The sequence below is a fragment of the Raphanus sativus genome, chromosome 6 (genome assembly GCF_000801105.2).
Source record: "Raphanus sativus cultivar WK10039 chromosome 6, ASM80110v3, whole genome shotgun sequence".
Lineage (NCBI taxonomy): Eukaryota > Viridiplantae > Streptophyta > Magnoliopsida > Brassicales > Brassicaceae > Raphanus > Raphanus sativus.
The window spans coordinates 3,344,398-3,369,389 of NC_079516.1; the positions used below are offsets into that span (position 1 = coordinate 3,344,398).

Sequence of the window (24,992 nt, forward strand, 5' to 3'; positions counted from 1 at the left end):
CTCTAAGGAGAGCTTGCTGAGCACATTCTACAGAGGTGCTCTTCCTAAGTACAGAGCCAGACTGGATACAGCTAGCAATGGGTTCTTTTTTGGGGAGAACTGAGGAAGAGGCAGAGGCTCTAGTTGACAACATGGTTAAGAGTGATGCAGTCTACAGTGGAGACCATGACAGAAGCAGCAGAGGTGATGACAATCAAACAAGGAATGAGATAAAGGCTCTTCAGGAGAAGATTGACAAACTCATTGCTGATAAGGCCACACAAGCGCAGGTGAACTTTGTTGGCAACCCAAGCCAGGAGATACCTCCTACTGTCAAAGAGGTTGAGGGTTTGGAAGGGCAAGAAGAATTATGTTTCATCAACAGTAATGGTAGCTGGTACAAGAAGGAACCCAACTTTCAGTACAACAACTACCAACAGAAGCCCTATTCAAACAACCAGCAGAGTGGTTTTCAGCCTCGAAACAACCAGCAGAGCAACTATCAGCCTCAGCAAAACTCCTCTCCTAGCTCCTCTGCCCCTCAACAGAGCAGCACTGATGCCTTACTAAAACAGATCTTGGAGTCTCAGACTAGAAGTGAGAAGCATGTGGGCTATGAACTGAAGAACCTTCACTCCAAGATTGATGGGAGCTACAATGAGCTCAACAACAAATTCACCCACCTCGCTTCTTCTGTCAAGCATTTGGAGACTCAGTTTGCTTCCATGAGCACCCACCAGAATCGCCAGCCAGGATCTCTACCTGGAAAATCTGATCAAAACCCCAAGGAAGCAAAAGCTGTCACACTTAGGAGTGGTAAGCAGTTGACTCCTGTAACCCTCACCAAGGATGCTGAGAAACAAGGTGAGGAGGTGGCCATCAACCTGGATGATGAAGTGGTCATTGTTGATGAGAAGACAGATGCTGAGATCTTGGAGAAGATTGTGAAAGCCAAGGGTAAAGGAAAGGTTGGAGAAGAGAAGAAAACAACAAAAGATGGTGAATCTGCTGCTCCAGCAAGTGAGAGCTCTCCTGTCCCTCCCCCCTATGAACCAAAGCTTCCATTCCCTGGTAGATTCAAGAAGCAGCTGCTACAGAAGTACAAGGCTTTGTTTGAGAAGCAGATGAGTGAAGCTCAGGTTACAATGCCCATCATTGATGCTTTCATGCTGATTCCTCAATACAACAAACTCTTGAAAGATGTTGTAGCTGCTAAGAAGAAGGAGATGGAGGGCATGATGGTTCTGAGTCATGAGTGCAATGCCATCATTCAGAGGCTAGATGCTCCAGAGAAGCTAGAAGATCCAGGATGCTTCACACTCCCTTGTGCTCTTGGACCTATGGTATTTGAGAAATGTCTCTGCGATTTGGGAGCTAGTGTCAGCTTGATGCCTTTGTCTGTGGCAAAGAAGCTTGGATTCACTCAATACAAGAAGTGTAGACTCTCTCTGGTGTTGGCTGATCGATCAGTGAAGTACCCTGTGGGAATCCTAGAGAACCTCCCTGTGAAGATTGGAAGGTATGAGATACCTACAGATTTTGTGGTGCTTGAAATGGGTGAGGAGGCTCAAGACCCATTGATTCTTGGAAGGCCATTCTTAGCTACAGCAGGAGCTATTGTGAATGTGAAGGAAGGGAAGATTGACCTCCATTTGGGCAAGGAGAAACATCCTCCACTTTGACATCAAGGAGAAGATGAGGAACCCCACTGTATTTGGACAAGCCTTCACCATTGAAGAGATGAATCTTTCTCCTGCTGATGATCTCTATGATGAGCTACCACCTGAGGAAGATGGGGTGTCAACTCCACTTTCTGCCTCTAGTCCAGCCTGATCCAAGGGAGGCAAAGTCAAGCTAGAGACTTAAAACAAGCTCACTTGGAGGAAGTCCCATGAGTATCCTTGTATATATTGCATTAGTATTTGCATTATCATTCTATTGCATAGAACAATTGGAAAATGAAGTTGTTTGCAGGTGTGGAGCAGAAACTCGGACATCAGAGCGAGGTCATGGAGCGAGGGAGAGAAGTCGCTCCAGCTGGGAGCGACTTACCCACAGCGACCCCCAGAGGTCGCTCGTGTCCTCCGGAGCGAAACTGACCATGGAGCGAGGTCTCCGCAGCGACGTCACGAGGTCGCTCCAACTGGGAGCGACCTGCCGCAGCGACCCTTCAACCTCGCTCCCGTCTCAGGTAACTGCAAATTTCCCTTTTCCCAGTTTTTTCTTTGTATTTCACATTTCCATTGGGTACCTCACTCACACAGAGACTGTGTGATTTAAGTGTGGGGGAGGTACCAAGTATTTGATCATGTTTGTTTTTCATGATTTTGAGTCTCATGCATTGCATATTACATTCTTATTTGCATAGAAAAATCCAAAAAAATAAAAAATTGAAAAACACAAAAAGAATCATTTAGTTGCATCTTTTGCATTTTTAGGATTGGGTCTAGAAACATATAGGTTGCATTCATGCATTAGGGGGATTTCAACCTTGTAAAGAGCTCATGCTAAGTACTGAATTTGTTGACCTTTGTAATCATGACAAGTAGCTTGAGCACCCTTTAGAAAGCTTGTAAACTTCGCGCCTTGAATGCTCCTCTTGAAACTCATTTGACTGTTGATACTCTCTCTTTGAAGCAAGCTCCTGTTTTAATGTCTCTTGCATATGGTCCCTTGTGTACTAAGTCATGGATATACACACTTGAGTTGTCCCATCTGTTTTACCAATCTTTTTGACAAACTCAAGTGGTACTCCACTCCCAAAACCCATACCTCCTTTTTAAATCATCATTATTTGTTGAGTGAGGCCTCTTTGGAAAGCTTTGCATGTGCATAATGTTGAGAGTATTGGGAACGACAATGCTTAGTCTCCATTCTTGCTAGATTAGTCACTCTATTGTCTAGCTATAGGAAGGGGGTGAGTGTTGTGATTGTGATTTGGGATATGAAAGGTTTGACTCTTTGTGCTTAAATGATTAGTCTTTATGGGATAAGTGGAGAAGTATCTAGCTCTTATTGTGAAAAGTCTTGGCCCCCAAATATAAAAAAAATATATAAAAAAAAAATATAAAAAAAAAAGAAAAAAAAGAGAATAAAAAGGGGCTAGCAAAGTTGTTAGGAGCTGGATTTGTTTTAAAATTGTGAAAATCCCTTATTGATTTCAAAAAGAAAGAGTCTGATGTGAAGAATGTTCTTGGGATCTTTTCGGTGAGAGATGTGAGTTGGGTTTGACATTGAGGAATAATTGAATATCTTGTGTGTTTGGGAAAGGGTAGAACAATGGAGATTGATCATTGTATGCATGAGTTGATCCCTTTCTTAGATATATTATGTGTAATGTCAAAGCTACTTTGTTTTAGAGTAAACCACCTTAAAAGATCATTTTGAACCTCTGATTTCACTTGCATTAAGGCTTTTGTCTTACCAAACCAAATGACTTGGACCAGTTGACCATGTGTGAGATGTCTATTGAGTTGCTTCATAAATGTTAGAGAGATGTGGATTTGTGGTTTGTGGATGCATGATTAATGAGTGTAGAGATCAAATGAGCTGGGATAGGCTTAGAGAAGTTAGAGATGGATAAAATCTTTGCTCTTGCTATTTGGTATGATTATGCAAGGTTGTTAGGTTGAGAACTAAGAAGAGTTTCTTTTGGTTATGAGTCCCCACCTTCAAACCTCTTCTCCTTGGTTCTTGAAAGTTTACTTGTTGACAAGTAAAGGACTAGTGTGGGGGAGTTGATGTCTTGCATATTTGCATTGTTTTAACCATTCATTCATAAGCATTTGCATCATATAGATTAGGATTTAGACATGTTTAGGTTGCATTTGGCATACATATGTCTCTATCAGGTATTGGAACACCACATGGAGTTCTTGGAGACATTTGGAAGCAATGTGATCAAAAAAGGGGTGAAAGATGAGCATGGATGGAGGCCTTAGAGAAATCTTCTGTTGCTAAGATTTTGTGGAGACACAGGAAATTGAGTTAGCTTTCTAATGGAAGTGGTTTCAAGTCATTTGGAGATGTAATGAAGGAGTTATGATCAATTTACTAGAGGCATATCCATCCTGGTCGAGAACCGCAGAGTGACCTTCCGGAGCGACCCCCCAAGGTCGCTCCCAACCAGAGCGACCAACCAGAGCGACCCACCTAAGTAGCTCCAGCCCCTTTTGCTACACGATTTTATGATTTTTCAAGGACCTTTTTGCAATTTCTTATGCACGTTTTTACTCTGAAAAACCTAATGTTTAAGTATGTTGTAGCCACCTTTTGGCAGATAATCTTTTATCATTTGAATACACAAAAACTCTCTCAAGAAAAGCTCTCTTTTGATTTGATTGTTCTTGTGTTCTTGTGATTTCTCTTCTATTTATCTATATGATTCATCTGAAATCCATCATGGGTTTAAGAGGAATCATGGAGATTAGTGAGTAATCACCTTTTGGATTCATGGGTTAGGGTGATTAAGGGTGATTAGGCTAGTTCTAGGATGTTTTAGGTGTAGATCATACTTGTTCCTTGCTAGTAGAGTGATCTTAATGCATCATTTGAGTAGGCCACTCAAAGGGTGATCTCTAGGCATTTCCCACCCAAAAGGTGTTTGATGAAATGCCTGAGTCAACTCTCCTAGGCTCTTAGTGTACTTTGCCAAAGATATTTGTTGTTAAAGATGCTAAGATAGCTAATAGACTTGTTAGTAATGATTGCTTGCATGTTATTCAACCAAAGACATTTGATGTTTGAGACATGTTAGCAAATGAGCATTCATCTAGACATAGAGCTTGCTTAGAATTGTGTCTAGGCTTAAGGTTAATAGTTTGATTGATTCATTTGTCATCCTTAGTTCGAAACTTGATCACCCAAGGTCTGAAATCCCTATACCCATGAGTTCTCCTTTCCAATAGCTTAAAAGTATCATTTCTATTACTTGCATTCTAGTCTTCGTTTAAAAACCATCAATTTCACTGATTGCACTTAGATTAGGCAAATACTTGCATTCTCTCTGTATTTGAATCCCTCAGATTTGGTTCGACAATTTACTACCACTATACTATCATTTGACTTAGGAGCCTCAAAACTCCTAACATCACATCACCCAAGTCGTAGTCCCAGACAGGAGGAAGACCCGCCCCAACCTCGACCCGACCCGGTTCATCTGCCCCTGCCCCGGAGGTGAAATCGAACACGCCATCTTCGTAATCGGAATCCGAATCGAGACCGGTCACTCGAAGCCCTTGCTGATCCGACCCGGATCCGGACTCACATCTAGTCCCCAAGACAATCTCCTCCTCCTCTTCTTCATCTTCCTCCTTGGGTTCGTAAAAGCCCCATACATTGAAATCATCGCCGGTGAGTCCTTCAGATCCTAAGTACACCCCCTCGGAAGACTCTCGATCGAAGAAATCGATGGGACAGGTGTACGGATCGAGCTCCGAATCCGATCCGGAATCTGAAATCGGGTGGCCTGCGAATGGGAAATAAGGATCGCAATCGATGTCGTCGAACGGAGGAGAGTCGCAGACAAATACGCTCGTAGTCTCGTCGTCCTGTGTAAGAATAGAACTTTCTACGGCGGTTAAACCACCGTCCTCCGCCTCTTCTTCGAGGTTGATTACGGGACCGGGTTTCGTCGTCGTCGACGCCATTGCTGAGTTTCAGAGCAACGAAATAAAAAAAAAGTGAAAAATGAATATTTCAGAGGGAAAAATCGTATGATCTGATCTGGTGACGTGTAACTGAAAAAAGTGATGACGTGTAAAAATACTACGCCGTTGCCGGGGATCGAACCGGGGTCACCCGCGTGACAGGCGGGAATACTTACCACTATACTACAACGACTTGTTGATTATGGATTTTAAAATGTCAAAATTATTTACTAGAATACGGTTTAGGAACTGAGTAAACCGATTCGAATTGGTTTTAATCGTTTCGATCCCGCCTTTAACACACAACACCACTGAGATTGAGTTCCTTAATGTCGGAGAATCTCAGATTCTTCCGTATGACCAGAGCAGTGGTTTCTCTCCATGGTTCTCTAACAAAGAAAATAGTTCCATACCGAAGAGTTCCAGTCTTTTCTTATTTCACAGATTTCGTGAAACAAGTGAACTCAATCAGCACGACCAACTTTTCGTTAGTTTACAAAGAATGCGCCAAGCAAGGAGCGTTAGAGGCAGGCAAGCAAGCCCACGCCCATATGATACTATCTGGGTTTCGTCCCACGACGTTCGTGCTGAACTGTTTGCTTCAAGTGTACACAAATTCAAGAGATTTACTCTCTGCTTCCATGTTGTTCGATAGAATGCCGCTGAGAGATGTTGTCTCGTGGAACACAATGATAAATTGTTACGCGAAGAGTAAAGACATGGTAAAGGCCAGTTCTTTTTTTGATTTGATGCCTGAGAGAGATGTTGTGTCGTGGAACTCGATGCTTTCCGGGTATTTGCAAAACGGGGAGAGTTTTAAATCCGTTGAGGTTTTCGTTGAGATGGGGAGAGAAGGTGTTGGGTTTGACTGTAGAACGTTTGCTGTTATCTTGAAAGCGTGTTCTTGTTTAGAGGATAACAGTTTAGGGATGCAGATTCATGGGGTTGTTGTTAGAGTGGGTTGTGATACTGATGTGGTTGCTGCGAGTGCGTTGTTAGATATGTACGCGAAGTGCAAGAGGTTTGACGAGTCGCTTAGAGTGTTCCGTGGTATTCCGGAGAAGAACTCTGTCTCTTGGAGTGCTGTGATTGCTGGCTGTGTTCAGAACAACTTGCTGTCCTTAGCTTTGATGTTTTTCAAGGAGATGCAGAAGGTGGGTGGTGGAGTGAGCCAGTCGATTTACGCTAGCGTCTTGAGGTCATGCGCTGCGTTGTCTGAGTTGAGGTTAGGTGGTCAGCTACATGCTCACGCGTTAAAGTCTGATTTTGCGGGAGATGGTATAGTGAGAACGGCGACGTTGGATATGTATGCGAAGTGTGATAATATGCAAGATGCTCAGATTCTGTTTGAGAAATCAGAGAATCTTAACCGACAGTCTTATAACGCAATGATTACTGGTTATTCTCAGGAAGAGCATGGTTTCAAGGCTCTGCTGGTGTTTCACCGGCTCATGTTATCAGGTCTTGGTTTTGACGAGATAAGTTTGTCAGGAGTGTTCAGGGCTTGTGCCTTGGTGAAAGGTCTTTCAGAGGGGCTTCAGCTTTACGGTTTAGCGGTGAAAAGCAGCTTGTCACTAGATGTCTGCGTTGCGAATGCTGCTATTGACATGTACGGGAAATGCCAAGCTCTGGGTGAAGCCTTTCGTGTGTTTGAGGAGATGAGAAGAAGAGATGCTGTGTCTTGGAATGCCATTATAGCAGCGCATGAACAGAACGGGAAAGGATATGAGACGCTTTTTCTTTTTGTCTCAATGCTCCGCTCTAGTATCGAGCCTGATGAGTTTACTTTTGGAAGCGTGTTGAAATCTTGCGCTGGTGGTTCTTTGGGCTACGGTATGGAGATACATTCCAACGTTGTTAAGTTAGGAATGGCTTCGAACTCCTCTGTTGGATGCTCTTTGATCGATATGTATTCGAAGTGTGGGATGCTAGAAGAGGCAGAGAAGATACATAGTCGGTTGTTTCTTCGAGGCAATGTTGTTCCTGAAGAGGTTGAAAAGATGCACAATAAGAGACTTCAAGAACTGTGTGTTTCATGGAATTCAATCATCTCTGGATATGTAACGAAAGAACAGAGCGAAGATGCTCAGATGCTTTTTACTCGGATGATGGAGATGGGCATAACTCCTGACAAGTTTACTTACGCAACGGTTCTTGATACCTGCGCGAACCTAGCTTCAGCTGGATTGGGCAAACAGATTCATGCTCAGGTCATCAAGAAAGAACTGCACTCCGATGTGTATGTCTGCAGCACCCTCGTTGACATGTACTCGAAATGTGGAGATCTCAGTGATTCAAGATTAATGTTCGAGAAGGCCCTGAAAAGAGATTTCGTGACGTGGAACGCCATGATCAGCGGGTATGCGCACCACGGGAAAGGAGAGGAAGCCATAAAGCTGTTTGAGATAATGAAACTCGAAAACATCAAACCGAATCATATAACTTTTATATCAATACTCCGAGCTTGTGCTCACATGGGTCTAGTCGACAAAGGACTCGAGTACTTCCACATGATGAAGACGGAATACGGCTTGGATCCTCAGCTACCTCATTACTCGAACATGGTGGATATTTTAGGGAAATCAGGAAAGGTTGAGAAAGCGTTGAAGCTTATCCGAGAGATGCCGTTTGAAGCAGACGATGTTATATGGAGGACGTTGTTAGGAGTCTGCGCGATACATAGAAACAACGTGGAGATTGCAGAGGAAGCAACAGCTGCTCTGTTGAGACTGGATCCACAAGACTCTTCAGCTTATACTCTTTTATCGAATGTGTACGCAGATGCAGGAATGTGGGAGAAGGTTTCGGATTTGAGGAGAAGTATGAGATTGTTTAAGCTTAAGAAGGAGCCTGGTTGCAGTTGGGTTGAGCTCAAAGATGAGCTTCACGTGTTTTTCATTGCAGATAAGGCTCATCCTAGATGGGAAGAGATCTACCAAGAGATTGGTTTGATTTATAGTGAAATGAAATCGTTTGATGATTCTTCTTTGGTGCCTGAGGTTGAAGTACAAGACCAATGGTACTACTGTTAAATGTGTTGTATGGAGTGGAGCTCACTATGACCGAAGAAACTAGTGGTTTCTGAATGTAGTTCATTTGTACGAGCAAGTTAACTGTAGACGATTTAATTATTCATTTGTGTAACTTTTTAGCATACAATGTATAGTTTGTGGTTTTTGTTCTGAATGAATACTGATGTTTCTACATTTATTGACAGTACTAATAAGCAGTTTCAATAAAGTACTTTCGCTCTCTGTTTTTCATCCAAAAATGGCACTATAAGGATAACAATACATGAGTCATGAGAACTAATAAAAATGGGTCACAGTACCAAAACTGATAAATAGAAAACAACAAAACAGAGTTGTTCATGAAGACAAAAATTTGATCTCTTGTGTGTTTAACATTTGTGATTCGTCTTATGATGTGGGTGCAATATCCTCTGTTGTCTTCAGGCGCTTCGCATCTAGCTCTTCTTGGATATTATCTTCTTGCACTGCTTCTTCTTCCTCTTTTAGTTCTTCAAAGTGCTGAGTAAGATGGCCATTGACTGCTTCATGACCAATAAGAGAGACGTGTTTGCTTGTGATTTGGCGACCTGCCCTAAGCTTTGGACCCCAATGCTTCTCTGGATTTGGCAAAAACCGAGCTACTTTCTTTGCCTGCGCCTTGCTCAGTGAACCAACATGACGCGAAAAATCAACCTGTACAAGACGGTAACAGAAAACAAAGATTCAAGCTCTGAACTCTATCCAGTTTCTAACAATGCAGAGAAAGACACCAAAAGAGAGACCTGATGTGTTGGTTCTTTGGACAAGATCACACTTCCGGGGAGTTCAGGGGCTTGTGCCTTTATAGGATGATTCTTAACCTGCAACAAAGATCATCAACCAGGTCAAAGAAAAGATTTGGTTAAATGAAAATGCTAGTCACATTCTGAATCATTAGTTAGTTTACCCAGCAACGCATGATGTCCCAGATAACCTCCATAGGAGCATCAGTTTTCATGCCGAGAGGATTCACATGAGTTCCCGAGATACGGTAATTAGCATTGATAACAGCTGATCGAAACATAGCAGCTGATGGTGAAATGCACTTTAGCGTCGCACAAAGATTATGCAGACTCAAAAACAGAGGAACATCCAGCAATTCCTGAGAACATAGATAGAGACAATAAGACCAACTCTCTCTTTTTCACGGTTTATTCTGGAAAACTGTCACAAAAGATTCATGCGACTTGCCTCAGAGACTGTGGTAAGTACAGCGAAGATCCGTTCATAAGCAGGATATCTGTCTTTCATGGATTTAACACTGTTTAAAATAGAAGTCACCCATTCTTGATCATGGATTGGAGCAGACCATATCGGTCCTCCCATGTTATATTTCTTCCCACAGTGGTTGCATTCTTGTGTCACAACTGGACCAATTGCTGGTAGATACCTCACACTGTTGTTCTGCCAAACAATGATCAAATATTCATAAGAAAATGAGGTCAAAAAACCACACAGATTCTTGCAACAGTATAACAAAAAGGGGGGAACTAAGAATCATTGGCTATAATAGTGATCCAAGTTTCTCTATCATCTTAGGAGGTGCATTGCATAGAGAATGTTCAAACAGGTGAATATATATACCTTAGGAAGAGACCTTCCAACAGGTTGAAGATGAAATGAATCACAACCAATGCATTGATAGACGTAAGAAAGCTTCAATGGAGTGTTCTTCATTGCACTCGCCGAGCTGTGACAATTTGATTTATTTTAGCTAGAGGTTTCAGTGAATAAAAAAAAACAAAACAGAACAATCTGCAAAAATATGTATGTGAAGTGTTTGATTAGACAAGGAGAAGCTCACGTGTAAACGCGTACAAAGACACGAACATAGAAATCGATTTGCACAGATAGCACCGGAACAATATACCGCTTGTAGCGGTTTGCGTGGCTCTACATTTTTTATTAAAAAGGTGAAAAAGGGCATAAGAAAAATGATTATTTCGTAGAAATTGAAATAGTTAAGATAAACAAACCTCAATGCTGGCAAGGAGGATCCTCAAAGCCATCTCATGACAATACTTCCCCCTCAATGGGTAAGAACCATATCTGATACATCAAAAAAAGATTAAAGATCGGTCCATGTTGTTGAGAGGTGTGAACTGTCAAGGTGATAAAACAACTCACTTGGAATAGCAAACTTCACCGTTACCACCACATAACACTGCCATATCAGTCGCTGTGCACATCAGCAACCCACCATCCGCTACTGATTGAATAGCCGAGTCAAGGAAAATAGAAGGTGATCCATATGGATCAAGATCAACCTAAGAGCATTGTTAACCAGGTTTAGTTTTTTAACAATAACAACAACCAATATGCATATGAACATAGCAAAATGAGGATGAAACGGATGGCATTACCACATCAAATTCGTTGGGGTGGGTAAGCATATGGACACGAGCATCGGTATGATGTGACTCCACCTTTGAAATAGCCAGCGAGCCATTGAACTTTATGTTTCTCTGGCAAGCTTCCACCGATGCTTTTAAAAGAAAAAGGACACGAGGTTAGGATACTGTTATGAGAAAACTACAATCTAAATCATTGATAGTCAAGGAGAAGATTACCAAGGTCATTGTCCAACGCCACAACCTGACCAATCCCTTCTATTTCGCGTGCATATCTTAAAGCCCTTAATCCAGAAGCAGACAGAGCCTGGAATGCAAGAGAAGTTCTCTTAAGTGCAAGATCTCAAAAATAAGCAATGGAAAACAAGACGGTGAATAATAATAAAGAATATAGGAAGACCTCGAGCACTTTTGGTGGTTGGAGTTCTCTACGTGCAGCTCCTTCTGTGTTTCTGGAAGCAGAGCTTTGTCCTTGTTCAGATGCTACTTGGTGTTCACCGTTTTCACTAGGAGTTCCTTCCTTGGAAACTTGAGAAGGATCCTTGTCGACCACATTGGAAGCTGATCTGTTTCTTTTAGATAACTTAGCTTCATGCTCTTGCTTGCGTTTGGATATAAATTCTCTTAGGACAGCTATAGACATGTCTCTGTTGTTGACCTAACCAAGGAAAGTTTTAACAAGCATCTCTCTCAGTACTGTGACAAAGATTCCTTAGCAGCTTTTGTATGAAACTGTCTCTAACAAATCAAATACCATCTAAAGTTGGGATCTTTTGGTTTCTCATTAATTCCAATTATTCATTCAGACTAATAGAAAAGAGAGTGGTCGGAGATTCCTAGACTAAACCAAAGTACTGCTCCATAACAAGCTAATTGATGTGAATCAATAATGTTCATTGGTCCTAACAAAAAGCTGCGAACTTTGAAAACAAATTGAAAAAATTGAACAGAGAGACAATAAGCAGAACCTGAGCTTTATTGAAGAAGACTTGGTTCTTCTTGTGCAGGAGAATCTCAGCTTCTCCTTCCTTGATAACCGTGTAGTCATTCAGATCCGATTCCATTGCTTCTCTCTCTCTCTCTTATTATCAACAGGGAGACTCTTTAAGTTATCCCTCTATTCGATCTGCTGTTTCAGGGAACAAAAACTTGGAGGAGGTTAAGCTTTTAAAACCCTACTACTCTTCTGCATTCACAAGGGAGAAATATTTGTTTCCTTGGGAACAAAAAATAAAATGGAAAAAAGACAGATCATGCAGCGCAAAAACTTGGCCCATGCAGGTTTCGAACCTGCGACCTTCGCGTTATTAGCACGACGCTCTAACCAACTGAGCTAATGGGCCATTGCTTATTGGTAAGACCTGAGAAGAATTTGACCGGTCTAAATGGAGTCAAACATGACATGGACCCTCCAATCAAGCAACATACTGTATTTCTTAATTAATAGGGTTGTGTTGTTTGCAAAGGAGGCTAACAAGTGCTCAATTTGTTGGAACGGACGAGTTTCTCAGCTAACAAAGATTAATATATATACATGATGATAATGTTGTTGAAATTTTTACCAAAACATGTGTTATAAAAGACATACGCTTTATAGTGCCTTTCAACATTGCTACGTCCAATGGAAACATGTTTATTCTAGCTAGGTAAGGAGTTTTTTAAGTACCGAACCATGTGCACGTGATGATAAATAACCATTTGATCGATGTTTACTACATTAACAACGTTGGTACTTGGTACGTGTCCATAAGCCTAGGGAAAATTAAAGAAAGATTTGACTCCAAATGAGACTATACTTTGTTGACTTGCCACGTTTTGGATAGTCTTGACTCTTCTTGTTCCTCGTACCATTTCAACAAACACAAGAACAGAAGAAAAATAAATTCTGCAAATGCCCAGGGATGAAAATGTAATTTAAAGTATAGGGACAAGTCACTGCTACACAGGTTTGGTTCCTCTGGTTCAGCCAGCACGCCTCTCACAAAAAGTCAAAACTTACCTACGTATCAAGTATCAATTACATATCGACACGTGTTCATCAGACCACATCACCCATCTTGTTCCGTAACTTCACTGTTTAGATTTTGTTTTCTTTACTTTCTGACGTCTTTTAGCTGTCTTCTGTAAAATATACTAGGGTCGGACCCGCTCTACGGGCGGATATGCAAATGAACGAAATGATAAAAATATATTTAAAGTTTAATGAATTTTTTAGTTTATTTTTTATTATAATTTTGTGTTATTTTTACTACATATTTTGCTATTTCTTTTTAGAGACTCCCAGCTCTAACAATGAGCATACTTAGTATTGTCCCTGATTTTATTTTATGATACTCATAACACTTCTCTAAATTTAAACTTGAGCATTATAAGTTAAATCAAACAAAATCGATCAAAAGAGAAGATAATAGAAAAACCTACAGGCGGATAGTACAGTAAAAAGTTAAAAAAATTACACTGTAATATATATTTAAAAATATATAATTTATTCTTACTGATAACTCTGATTACTTTTGTTGTTTTGTTGGTAAAAAACATTGTTTAATTAATAAAAATGATAATCATAAAATTATTGGTTAATTTATATTTTGAATTTTTATATCATCATTATAATAATTAAATAACATAAGTTACTGGGAATTATAATTGAGATTAACCTATAGATTATGGATTTTTTGTGTTAATTGTTTTGAACCCACTAAGATTTTAATCCTTTATCTTGTTTATTTTCTTTTAAACTTATTAGTTTTAGATGATACCAAAAATAAATAATCGCTTCACTGTACGAATTATTTTTTCAAATTAGCTAAATCTTATGAAAAAAAATTATTAGATGAACTATACCATCCAAACTGTTTTATTAATTCTATTACCTTCTTTAATTAGATTTACATTGGTTTTATTAATAATCTATTATTTCTTAAAACATTTACTACAATTTTATTATGAAAAATATATATTATAATATAATACAAATCATGTTTAAAAATATGTCATGTGCTATAATTTTGGATCAAGTTACATTCATTTATTGAAGCATTTGTTAAATATTAAATTTAATTTAAAAGGTATGAAAATGCCAAATACATTAGTATAATAAAGTTTCTTAAATATGTTTAAATAAAATAAGGAGAAGAAATAAACTTTAATTTATAGTATAAAATAAAATATAACCTTTTACGCCTTCCAGTTATGTGTATAACTTATAAAAAATAATAACAATGTTTATTATTCATTTTAAACATATATATATAATTAAGATAAATATTTAATAATGTAATATACATATAAATGTGAGTCATCTCCAAATAGAGGATTCTAAATACATATATACATATATATATATATTATATATATATATATATATAAGTTTTATCAAATTATTATTTTAATAAAATATGCTAAACAAAATTTAGTTTGTAGTTTAAAAATTAAAATGGGTTAAAACATGTTTTATATGTCTGTACTCCTATCATCTAAGAGTAATATGATAAGTGATATTTCATGTGTACCATTTTCTCTAAATTGTAGAATATTGATTAATTAGCCTATTGTCGTGATGCTGTGTAGCTGATGAAATGATGATCCTTTTGCAGCTCGGATTCAGTATCAAATATCACATCTTTCTTATGTATAGAACCAGAAATATTAGAGATCTTAGGCTCTTAGCCACATTACCAATGAGATCGTATATAGAAGCTAACTACAACCTCGCCATAGTACAAACTTGCATTTAGAGCTGATTGTTTGCAGTCTGGTGTAGTAACTTTACTTTTCCAAGTCTTCCATTAATGTCTCTATTTCCTGCACCTAGAAATGTATACACATGTCGTAATGCTGAGCTCGACTTCTAATCAGGTGTTGATAGTTTTCTGACAGTACTTCACATTTGTAGATGACTGGCAGTTTCTACCTTCATAAATATTTTACAATTATTCTACTTTAGACCAGATCACACAGACAATGTTGTACTTTAAATAACACGTTTATGAAAAGTACTTGTGTTTCAGAATTAGATTGAAGCATGTGAGAATGGAAGAGTGGAGAAACCAAAACGTATGTCATGGATGCGACTCCATTTTTCCGACGTCTTCATCTCCACTCCTTGGCCTTCACTCTCATTTTCCACCAATCATTACCACCACTTCGCCTCTAAACTTCTGGCATAAAGTGAGCTTCCCGGCATCAAAAGTTATATAATTTCAAGATCAAGTTTCCATTTTTCGTATCGTCTTCAGTCACCCACTATGGTTTGCTCTGTAACTTGCTGTTTATGAAACACCATAACCTAGAAGAGTCTGTAATGTCTCCGGCGATGCAGTCTCCAGGGCTACCATCCAAGTATGGCCATACGTTTTCAATTCTTGACCAAGTGTTCGTAGTGGGATCGCAAACTTGTCTATCGGAACAAAACCTCCCTTGAGCTCTGTTCCGTAACTGCTTAAAATGCAGAATCCTAGCTCCAACTCCACGGCGAGTCCTTGACATTCGTGTCTTCCTTCTGTCGTTGGAAAGACGACCACTCGTCTTACATTTCTGCTGATTGTAAAGCGTTTTCTGATTGTCGTGGCCTCTGGGATTCCTTCATAGGTGCTCCTCGTCTGCACCTTATTCCGCTTACTTCTCTGATGAAGTCAAAATGTAACTTTACTCCAGAGAAACCGACAACGATTAGGCTAAGATGTTCCTCTAGACGAAGCTTTAAACAAATGAGAAAAAAAATTCAGTATGAAGAAGCGGTTTCATAATATACCATTCAAACAGATTCAATGATAATCAAAATTTTAGAGTTTCATACTTATGAGTTATGATGCGAACACAGAAATAGTGCCAGAAAACTATAGTTATGAAATTAAAAATCGGAATAACCTTGCAATGTAAAGTAGAAGCATCTCTCATCAATTCACCAATGCATCTGACGTTCAGCCTTCAAATCACCATGAAGAACATATGTGTTAGCTATTAAAAAAGAAAGAACTCTGCAAATAACTTCTTTGGATTATCACCAAATGTGAAGATATGCTCGACGGATGCAGGATTACATATTTATACATGAAAAACCCCACCTAAAACTATAATTAATTATCATTGAATGAATTGTATTCCTTGATTTGCGTCGACTAATTAAAGATGTTACTTAATATTAATAACAACTAGATTTTGACCCGTGCGTCCGCACGGGTATTTATTTTCGAATAAATATATAGATATTTTAACACGTAACAATGTAGTGGTCGACACAACAATATAACAGAGTTAGCAATTTAAACTGCATTCAGATATTTATAATTTTTTTGTTCGTACTTAGTTCGAATAATTGTGGATTTGACTCGGATACCGTTTAAATTATGTAAAAAAAAATTGAGAATTTAAAAATATCTAAAATCTTCACAATTAAAAAAAATTAAAAAATCTATAATGTATTTTTTGGACAACAAATAATCTATAATGTATAAATTTAAATAAAATGTGACCAGATATCTAAAATTAACATAAATCAGTGTTTTGTATATTTAGTGGAGAACCGATAAGTACTTCAAACATTTTTAGGGGGATGTATTAAATTAGATATTTTGGAAGCTTTTAAGGTGTTTTTTTGTTTTATTGGATTTAGGTGAGTTTTGAAGTTATTTGAGCGATTTTGATGAAATTTTAAAAATAAAAATAAAATTTTAGGTAATTTGATAAGATATCTTTTATCATAATAGTAACATGGATTTGATATTTTAAAGTTGTTTTGATGATTTAAATAGTAAATAATAGTTTTGGTTAATATATTTTTTCTTATGGGATTCTCTGTTAATGCCATTGACTATTGATGTTCCTGTCTGATCTTGGGAAATCTGATGTCTACAGTTGCTAACCGAGTCAAGTCAAAAGTATCATGGATGGATACAATAGTCTATATTTTTTCTCTGTTACTCATCTTCGTTCTTGTCTTGGTATCAAATCCATTCATGGAGATCAGTGATTGTTATGACTTTGCCATCCTATATATTTCTCTTCTTTATCAAGATCTTATGTGTTCTTTAAAGACATCATTGTTAATATGTTTACTTCATCACTGTTACATACATCATAGTATTCTTCTATAAGATACAGAACCACAAAACTGACATTTTTAACATCCATCCTGTATTCGTAACGTCCAAACATATATTCAAAATTTTAAATCACAGACCATTAAGAAACAACCATAAGCAAAGAATTCTTCATTCTGTTGGAAACTTTCCACATTTTCATGCAGGTAAGTGTGCTTTCTTCGTGCCCAAGAAACAAATTAACCCGTACGCGAAAAATAAAAACTACCATTGACACTTTTGTTGTGTGTTCTTGGCTTTTGAAAAGTGATAAATCGACCAGATCCATGAACTCACCCTCACTCTCTTCGTCCCGTTTTCCATGGTGGCTTACTTGATTGAATCAATATTCTAGATGCAAGTGATGAAATCACTGATTCAGGTTTACATATGTTTAGGTCTAGAAAACATGTTACAGTAGAGTCGTACGGCAAAGCCACGTTTGCCGGCTCTGACCCATGGCAATATGGGCAAATGCCATGGGTCCATAGGTCCAAAAAAAATTTATAGGTCCAAAAAAGAAAATTAGTTTAATTTTATTAATTAAAAAGGTCTATTTTAGTGAAAAATTCTATTTCTGTTTAAGTAAAAAGTCATGATTAACTAAGCATAATTTAAATATAATAAAAAACAAAAAAAAATTATCTTGCACCATTCTCAATTTTTCATTAACAAAGCCTAATTTACACAAAAATTCAAAATTTTAAATTTTTTTAATACCCTAATTTTTTTTTGCTTTAACTTAAAGAAATGTAATAGTTAAAAGTTGAAAAAAAACTTATAAAAAGGTTTTTATTTTATATTTCGCCTAAGGTCATAAATTTTTTTAAGACGCGCTGCATTTTTTTCTAATTCACTTTAAATGACATCTATGAAGATGATAATTAACACATAGTCACAGTCTCTCCATTACTCCTCTTCTTTGTGTTAATAAATCTTTTGGCATTTCTAAACCATAGCTGGTGATGCAGCAACAAAATAAACGGACCACAATATCACATAGAAAGTAATCTTCATTGGAAGCAAGACACCAGTTATGAATACGAAGAAGCAGGAAAGACACTTGCTTCGGGGACCAATGACAAACTCAATTCAATAACATTTATAAAAAAAAGAAAAGAAAAGATGTTCCCTACCAATCAGTCTTGAACTTCTTTGGCACCAAGCTTCTGATAAACTTGTAAAAGATCTAAAGATCAAAAAAAATCTCAGTCAGGAAAATCAGCAAAACTGAATAGAAGATAATCAAAACCAAATTCTTGTGTCCATTGGTAATAACAAAATCATCAAGGAAGAAACTATAAATGTAAGAAAACTAAACATAGCAATCTCTCGTAATTTCATACATATTAATGCTAAGATCTTGTTTCTTAAATTCTTGATCAGATCAAACTTTAGCTTCACCCCAAACCCAAAACGTAATAACTACGAGAAGATTCAAGCTAATCTAGACAAACCTACTTTAAATTCTTAGCCACCTAACCCTAAATCGCAGAAGAAGCCTATAAACCTTAAGGACATGTTTCTCGAGAGAGATGAAACGGGGAAATAAGTGATGACCGCTAACCAATCTGATGAGATGAAGACGAAAGGAGAAGAGAGTTTGGGTATAGAATCGTGATATCAACCATCAGGATCCCTAATTTCGAGTAGCCCATTACCAGAGTGATGAGGGCAAACAGAAGACGAAGGAGAAGAGTTTGGTTAGAGAAGTATCCGGCTAAACCTAGATTTAATTAGACTAAATTAATTTAGGTTTATTTTTAATTATTAACTCAGTGGCATTCTTCGTAAATGTTTAGGAAAAATCAGGGTCAATTCTTATTTGTACTTCAGTTTTAATAGTTTAGATGAACCAATAGATCCCATAACGTCTCGAAGAAGAAGATGAAAACCTAAACTGAAAAGAAGCCGCTAGAGAATGGAGCCGTCGTTCTTTATCCTATTGGATATTTGCTATTTTCAATATTGAAATGAAAGCCCAGTAAACACATAAGAAAAAGCCCATCGATTTTCAGAATAAATGAAACTGTGCATTTAGAGGAGGGACACGTGTCGGCTTGTCAAGACTCGAGTTTATGACATGTCCGCCTACGTGGAGACACCAGGAGAGTAAACTCTCTTTTATATAAATAGATAGATAGATGCACGGTACTTCCTACGTCACCTGAGACGACTAAGGTCCTCGCTCTTCTTAGATTCGTTGCCCCAAGGAAAATAAATATTTCAAAAATCATATCACTTGTTTACTGAGTAATAGCATTCTTACAAAGGCGTGGTACGAAAAATTTGGTACTGAAACCTTGCAAACGTATGTAATTTGAAGGCCCTAATATAAATCGTTGTTTCTTTTTTTTTTGCAACTTTTTTTTGCAACTTAAATCCTTTGTTTCTTTTAACAACAGAATGTTTAGTCAATGTATTAGAAAATGCAATTCGGATATTGAGGCAACGTTCATATGTTTATGTTGAGTATTGACAATTATGTGGAAAGTAACAATAAAATTAGAGGTCAGACTTACGTATATCCTAAAGAAAATGCTTCAGCATTCATTGTCCCAAACAAAATGATCGAGAGTGTGCAAAAACATAATAATTATTAAGCGAAAAATCAAAACAGTAATTTTTTTAGTCAACAATATTAAAATAAAACTATTTGTGTCTTTGAATCAGATATTACCCATGAACAAAAAAATATCTTACCCTTCCTGGACTCACCTAAAAGACTTTAACTCCCCAGACCCTGGCAAGCAATGGCCAAATATAGAAGATTGGAGAACATAGTTAAATCTACTTTCAAAAGGTTCATTAATTTTTATAAAGAACTAATCAACAAACCTAATAAAGTATACATTTTATATGTATGCATGTGATATAAATATTTCTCACATGTTTTTTTTCTTTTTGAGCAACCTCACATGTTATTTTCAATTTAGACAATAACATTACTTTCAGAAAACTATGTGGACTTAAAACTAAAACAAACAAACAAAGTAACTATTCGATATCACCATATATTGATCAATATATAAAACATACACGTACGTTTATATTTGTTATATGATAAGAGTTGTCTCAAACAATTATTATTAGTCCTGTTAGGTTTGTAGGACTTTAGTTTACAAAAGGGCACAATTTAAATAATTGTAAGATATACTATAAAAATATTGAATAAATACAGAACTGTTGAATCAAATGAAATGGATAATCCATTTTTGCAAAGTCGAGATTTAAGAATTTATTTCAACTTAAAAGATGCTTGTAGTTTGAGAGTTGTATGGCGATTAAAGTCTCGGGATAAAACTACATATTTTTCCTATTCACATCACTTGAATAAGAAGCGTATCAAACCTTTATTATCTGTGTAATATCATTGACGCATGAAAAATAAGTAAAGAAAATAAATGGAAGAGATTGTTATTGTTTTTCATTCTCTCGTTAGTGGAATGAGATGGAACATTATAAAGCCTAGGAAAAAACCAAAAAAGTTTCTGATCTTAGTAGAGATAAATACTGTATTATTTTTGGCATTAGTCATAAAATAAATCAGAAATTAAAAATATTTTTTAGCTTGGTGACCAAAACTAATTCTTAACAAAAAATTAATGAATTTTGACCGAGTTTATTCTCTAAAAAATTTGTTTATTTTCTTTATCAATTTTTTTTTGTTTATATAGTGATCAATTACATAAATAAAATATTGATATAAAACTATAGGTTGTTGGATCATAATCTATGTAACCAAACTAGTATTGAAACTGAACTCAAATCTGAATTCCAGTTGACTCAACTTGGTGCACGCACTTAGTTTATTACTCTCTATGTTTCTGAATAAGTGTTATTTTAGAGTTGTGCACATTGATTAAGTAATCATTAAATTTTGCATATTTTCCATACAAAAACATCACTACCCATGTATCTCGACCAATAGAAAAATAAAATGCAGAATAAAATTAATAAATTCTGCATTGAAATACGAAAACGACACTTATTTTGCAACGAAAAAAATCTCCACAACAACATTTAATATGAAACGGAGGGAATATAATTTTATATCTCTATAGTTGTTTAAGATTAACAATCTTGTTAGGTTTCTCCACACTATTAATTTAGTGCTTTTACAGTAATAATCTTAGGACAAACATTTTTCATGCAGATTTCAATTTTAACGTATGTATTAAAATTAAGTGCCAACAAGATTTATTACTTTTGATTATAAGAAACGATTTAATATATTTAGAAATCGGTTAATAGGGATTTCTCAAACAATATATATTCATAAAAGAAAGCGAAAATATAACAAAAGTTTTCTTTCGAAAATATAACAAGTTTGTCTGAAACTTGAACGTTGTCAAGTAGATAGGAGCCAATAGACATGCGACACATATATGTCCATATTAAGGTATGAGAAGCTTTTCTGCAACTTGTGAAGTAGAAAATGATGATAGCTGCTTTCGTATTATTGTAGAAACCCAATCTCACTCGCCTTACCACTTGGACAATTTTAATACTTCCATTTCATGGGCAAATTAATATATACATAAACACACGTAAGTTAAGCTATATGGATATATATCATTGTTTCAAAAAATTATATGAACTTAGGTAATGTATGTAAAACTTAAAAGAGTGGAAATACAGTATCTAACTATCTCTATATAGGCATGAATTATGATCAGAGAACATAAACTCCATTTCTCTTAATTAGTAGCAACTGGTTGCAAACAATGGCATCTCCGTAGCACGCGCATAGAAAAGAGAGTGTGAGAATGTTATAACTTTTGTAAAAGAGGGAGGACAGAGAAAGAGTAAAGAAGTAGAGAGAGAGAGAGTTGAAACACACCAGATACATCACCAAACCCTAATAATCTCTCATCCGCACAAGTATCTTATCTTTATAGCTTTTAAAGATATACAAAAGCTCTTTTACAAAAAAAAAAAAGATATACAAAAGCTTTCTTCAGATTCACAATCTCATCACCTACACACAACCCTTCAAAAAAAGAAAGAAAGAACAGACAAAAGATCTAAAGAATAAACAAGAACCCTACTACAATCAAATCAAGACCGAACCAAGAAGCAAAAGTTTCCACTTATATTCTCTTCTCTCAGAAACTTCTCCTCTTCTTGTTCTTGTAAGACTAGGGTTTTGTTTTATTGTCCGGAAGAAAAGATCTTTCATCAGAAAAAGCAATACCAAACTCATGTTTGTGTTTGTCTGAATATAGATAAACATTTACCTCCCCTAATAATAAGGTTACATATATATAAAAGAAGAAGAAAAAATGGGAAGGGGAAGGGTAGAGCTAAAGAGGATAGAGAACAAGATTAATAGACAAGTCACGTTCGCTAAGCGTAGGAACGGTTTGCTGAAAAAAGCCTATGAGCTTTCTGTTCTCTGCGATGCTGAGGTTTCTCTCATCGTCTTCTCCAACCGTGGAAAGCTCTACGAGTTCTGCAGCACCTCCAAGTAATTAATTATATATTCTTTTCTCTCTCAACATATGTGATAAAGTGATTAGATCCGTGTATAAATCTCTAAAAAAAATTAGATCTTGTGACGTTTATCTTTCTTGATTTTGTTTCTTGATTACTTTTGACATTCTTGATTTTCAGTTTTTTAGATATGAACTTAAGATTCTGATTATAGATGGACGATTCTGTTTTAAATGATTGAATTTTGAGATCTGATCTCTTCTCATGTCAATTTCTCTAGAGGGTTTTTAGTAGATCCGAAATCTATAGGTTACAGAAGTTGTCATAATGATACTAATATGTCTGATTAGAGATCATTAAAGTAGTTAAAGATTCACAGATTTCAATAAAGTATATAAAGATCCAACGTAGAATAATTTTGCGGATCCATGCATTAACCAGTCTCTAGTTCATGCAGATATTTAAGCACACAAAGCTATTTAATTACATCTATTTTCAGTTATGAATTCAACTAAAATCTTCTTTTCAACATTTTTTTTAGTTTCTTAGCTCAGTCACTAAACTGGTAATCAATAGTTTGTTCTTCTCCTAATTAATTATGTTTTATGCTTTGATATTCAGCATGCTCAAGACATTAGAAAGGTACCAGAAGTGTAGCTATGGTTCGGTTGAAGTCAACAACAAACCTGCCAAAGAACTCGAGGTTTAATTAAATCTCCACCACTCTTTACCATATTTTAGTAAACTAATTTTATTTGATATAAGACTAAGACAAAAGCTACAGCTTCAAATATTAAAGATTCACAGACTGTAACAAAAAAATAAAACTTTCAGTCAATGAGTCTAACATTAATTAACATCTCTTTGCTTGGCATTTGTTTCCAGAATAGCTACAGAGAGTATTTGAAGCTGAAAGGTAGATATGAAAATCTGCAACGTCAGCAGAGGTATGTGTAGTATCTACATTAATCTGTATGTTCACACATATAGTTATATATGTTTGAATTGATGTAAGTGTATGTTGGTGTAGAAATCTACTTGGAGAGGACCTTGGACCTCTGAATTCAAAGGAGCTAGAGCAGCTTGAGCGACAACTAGACGGCTCTCTTAAGCAAGTTCGCTGCATCAAGGTGACTTAAGTATTCTATTGTATATATATCTACAGAACACACTTGAACTGGTTTAGATTTGTGAAAACGTCTGAAAATTCTTGTTTCATATCTAGACGCAGTATATGCTTGATCAGCTCACTGACCTCCAAGGCAAAGAGCATATCTTGCTTGAAGCCAATAGAGCTTTGTCAATGAAGGTACTATATACAATTGCTTCTCTCTCTCTCATGTTTCTTACATGAGCTCTTTATTTATGAGCCTCTATTTATATATGAGTCTGATGAATCTCACAATCTTAAACTACACTTTGTTGTGCTTTATTTAGCTGGAAGATATGATCGGTGTGAGAAGTCACCATATAGGAGGGGCGTGGGAAGGTGGTAGTGATCAACAAAATGTTGCCTATGGACATCATCAGGCTCAGTCTCAGTCTCAGGGACTATTCCACTCTCTTGAATGTGATCCCACTTTGCAAATGGGGTAAACTAAATTACAACTTCTCTTTGAGTGATAAACCATTAACAGTTGGGATCGATAAAGCCCCCAACACTGTTGTTTCAGGATGATTTCTAATGGTGATTGTTAAGCTATGTTGTTTTGGTAATTTCAAACAGATATAACCATCCAGTGTGTTCTGAGCAAATGGCTGTAACTGCGCAAGGTCAGTCCTCCCAGCCAGGAAACAACGGCTACATCCCTGGCTGGATGCTGTGAGAGTGATAATTCTATCCCCACCTCAATAAGGATCTTTAAGCATGCAAGTAGTGGGTTCTTGATGATGAGGATGAGATGGATTCTATGAATAAGTATGATTTTGTGTTTATGTATGCTGCATAATTAAGACTTTTGATTTATAGACATAAGTGGCTATAGCTGTAATAGCCTTTTGAAACCTTTTGCTTATATATAAACGGATGGATTGTAATGTGTGATGTCTGATCTGGTTAGCTACTTTATCTTATCTTCTTATAATACAAAACGCTGTGGTAATATAGCAACTATAGCAGACACAGCTTGCGATATAGACGCTAAATAAACTCTCAAAGGAACACGGAGATTCAACAACACTTCACAATGCCACCAAGATCCAGCTTTTATTTCCAATTCTAAAGTGTACAGAACAGATCATTACAATATCTAAATCTTACAGAGACAGGACTAGAAATAAAGTGCTATGTCCTGAAAAGTAAAATGTTACAGAGAGTTCTGCTGAAGAATGGACTTTCTAGTTTACTACTTTTTCTCCAATTGTTCAATGATACTTGATAAATAGTAACAACTTCCAACAGTACTGAACTGTTCTAGAGTTTGGGGTTTGTGCTTTTTTTTAATATAC

The 24,992-nt window shown here is 36.7% G+C and overlaps 4 protein-coding genes and 1 non-coding gene across 5 annotated transcripts; 2 read left to right on the forward strand and 3 right to left on the reverse strand.

The window, feature by feature from the left end:
* Window positions 1-4,905: 4,905 nt before the first annotated feature.
* On the reverse strand, window positions 4,906-5,627 carry LOC108831239 (uncharacterized). The gene is made up of 2 exons (XM_056989607.1): window positions 5,068-5,627; window positions 4,906-4,921 (listed from the first exon to the last, which is right to left on the reverse strand). Exons 1-2 carry the CDS (start codon window positions 5,625-5,627, stop codon window positions 4,906-4,908), a joined length of 576 nt encoding a protein of 191 aa, XP_056845587.1.
* Window positions 5,628-5,950: 323 nt separating this feature from the next.
* On the forward strand, window positions 5,951-8,833 carry LOC108831242 (pentatricopeptide repeat-containing protein At3g02330, mitochondrial). Its single transcript, XM_018604803.2, has one exon. The coding sequence runs from the start codon at window positions 5,957-5,959 to the stop codon at window positions 8,657-8,659; it is 2,703 nt and encodes a 900-aa protein (XP_018460305.1). The 5' UTR covers window positions 5,951-5,956; the 3' UTR covers window positions 8,660-8,833.
* A 50-nt stretch (window positions 8,834-8,883) lies between these two features.
* Window positions 8,884-12,241, reverse strand: LOC108831250 (tRNA (guanine(26)-N(2))-dimethyltransferase 2). The gene is made up of 12 exons (XM_018604809.2): window positions 11,997-12,241; window positions 11,429-11,686; window positions 11,248-11,335; window positions 11,041-11,162; window positions 10,805-10,944; window positions 10,654-10,726; window positions 10,482-10,570; window positions 10,262-10,367; window positions 9,869-10,081; window positions 9,585-9,779; window positions 9,421-9,498; window positions 8,884-9,331 (listed from the first exon to the last, which is right to left on the reverse strand). The coding sequence occupies exons 1-12, from the start codon at window positions 12,090-12,092 to the stop codon at window positions 9,047-9,049; spliced, it is 1,743 nt and encodes a 580-aa protein (XP_018460311.1). The 5' UTR covers window positions 12,093-12,241; the 3' UTR covers window positions 8,884-9,046.
* A 56-nt stretch (window positions 12,242-12,297) lies between these two features.
* TRNAI-AAU (transfer RNA isoleucine (anticodon AAU)) lies at window positions 12,298-12,371 on the reverse strand. Its single transcript has one exon. It is a non-coding gene; the product is annotated as a tRNA-Ile (tRNA).
* A 9,672-nt stretch (window positions 12,372-22,043) lies between these two features.
* Window positions 22,044-24,648, forward strand: LOC108831243 (developmental protein SEPALLATA 2-like). The gene is made up of 7 exons (XM_018604805.2): window positions 22,044-22,578; window positions 23,166-23,247; window positions 23,430-23,491; window positions 23,575-23,674; window positions 23,770-23,853; window positions 23,982-24,136; window positions 24,271-24,648. The coding sequence occupies exons 1-7, from the start codon at window positions 22,394-22,396 to the stop codon at window positions 24,368-24,370; spliced, it is 768 nt and encodes a 255-aa protein (XP_018460307.1). The 5' UTR covers window positions 22,044-22,393; the 3' UTR covers window positions 24,371-24,648.
* The last annotated feature ends 344 nt before the right edge of the window (window positions 24,649-24,992 follow it).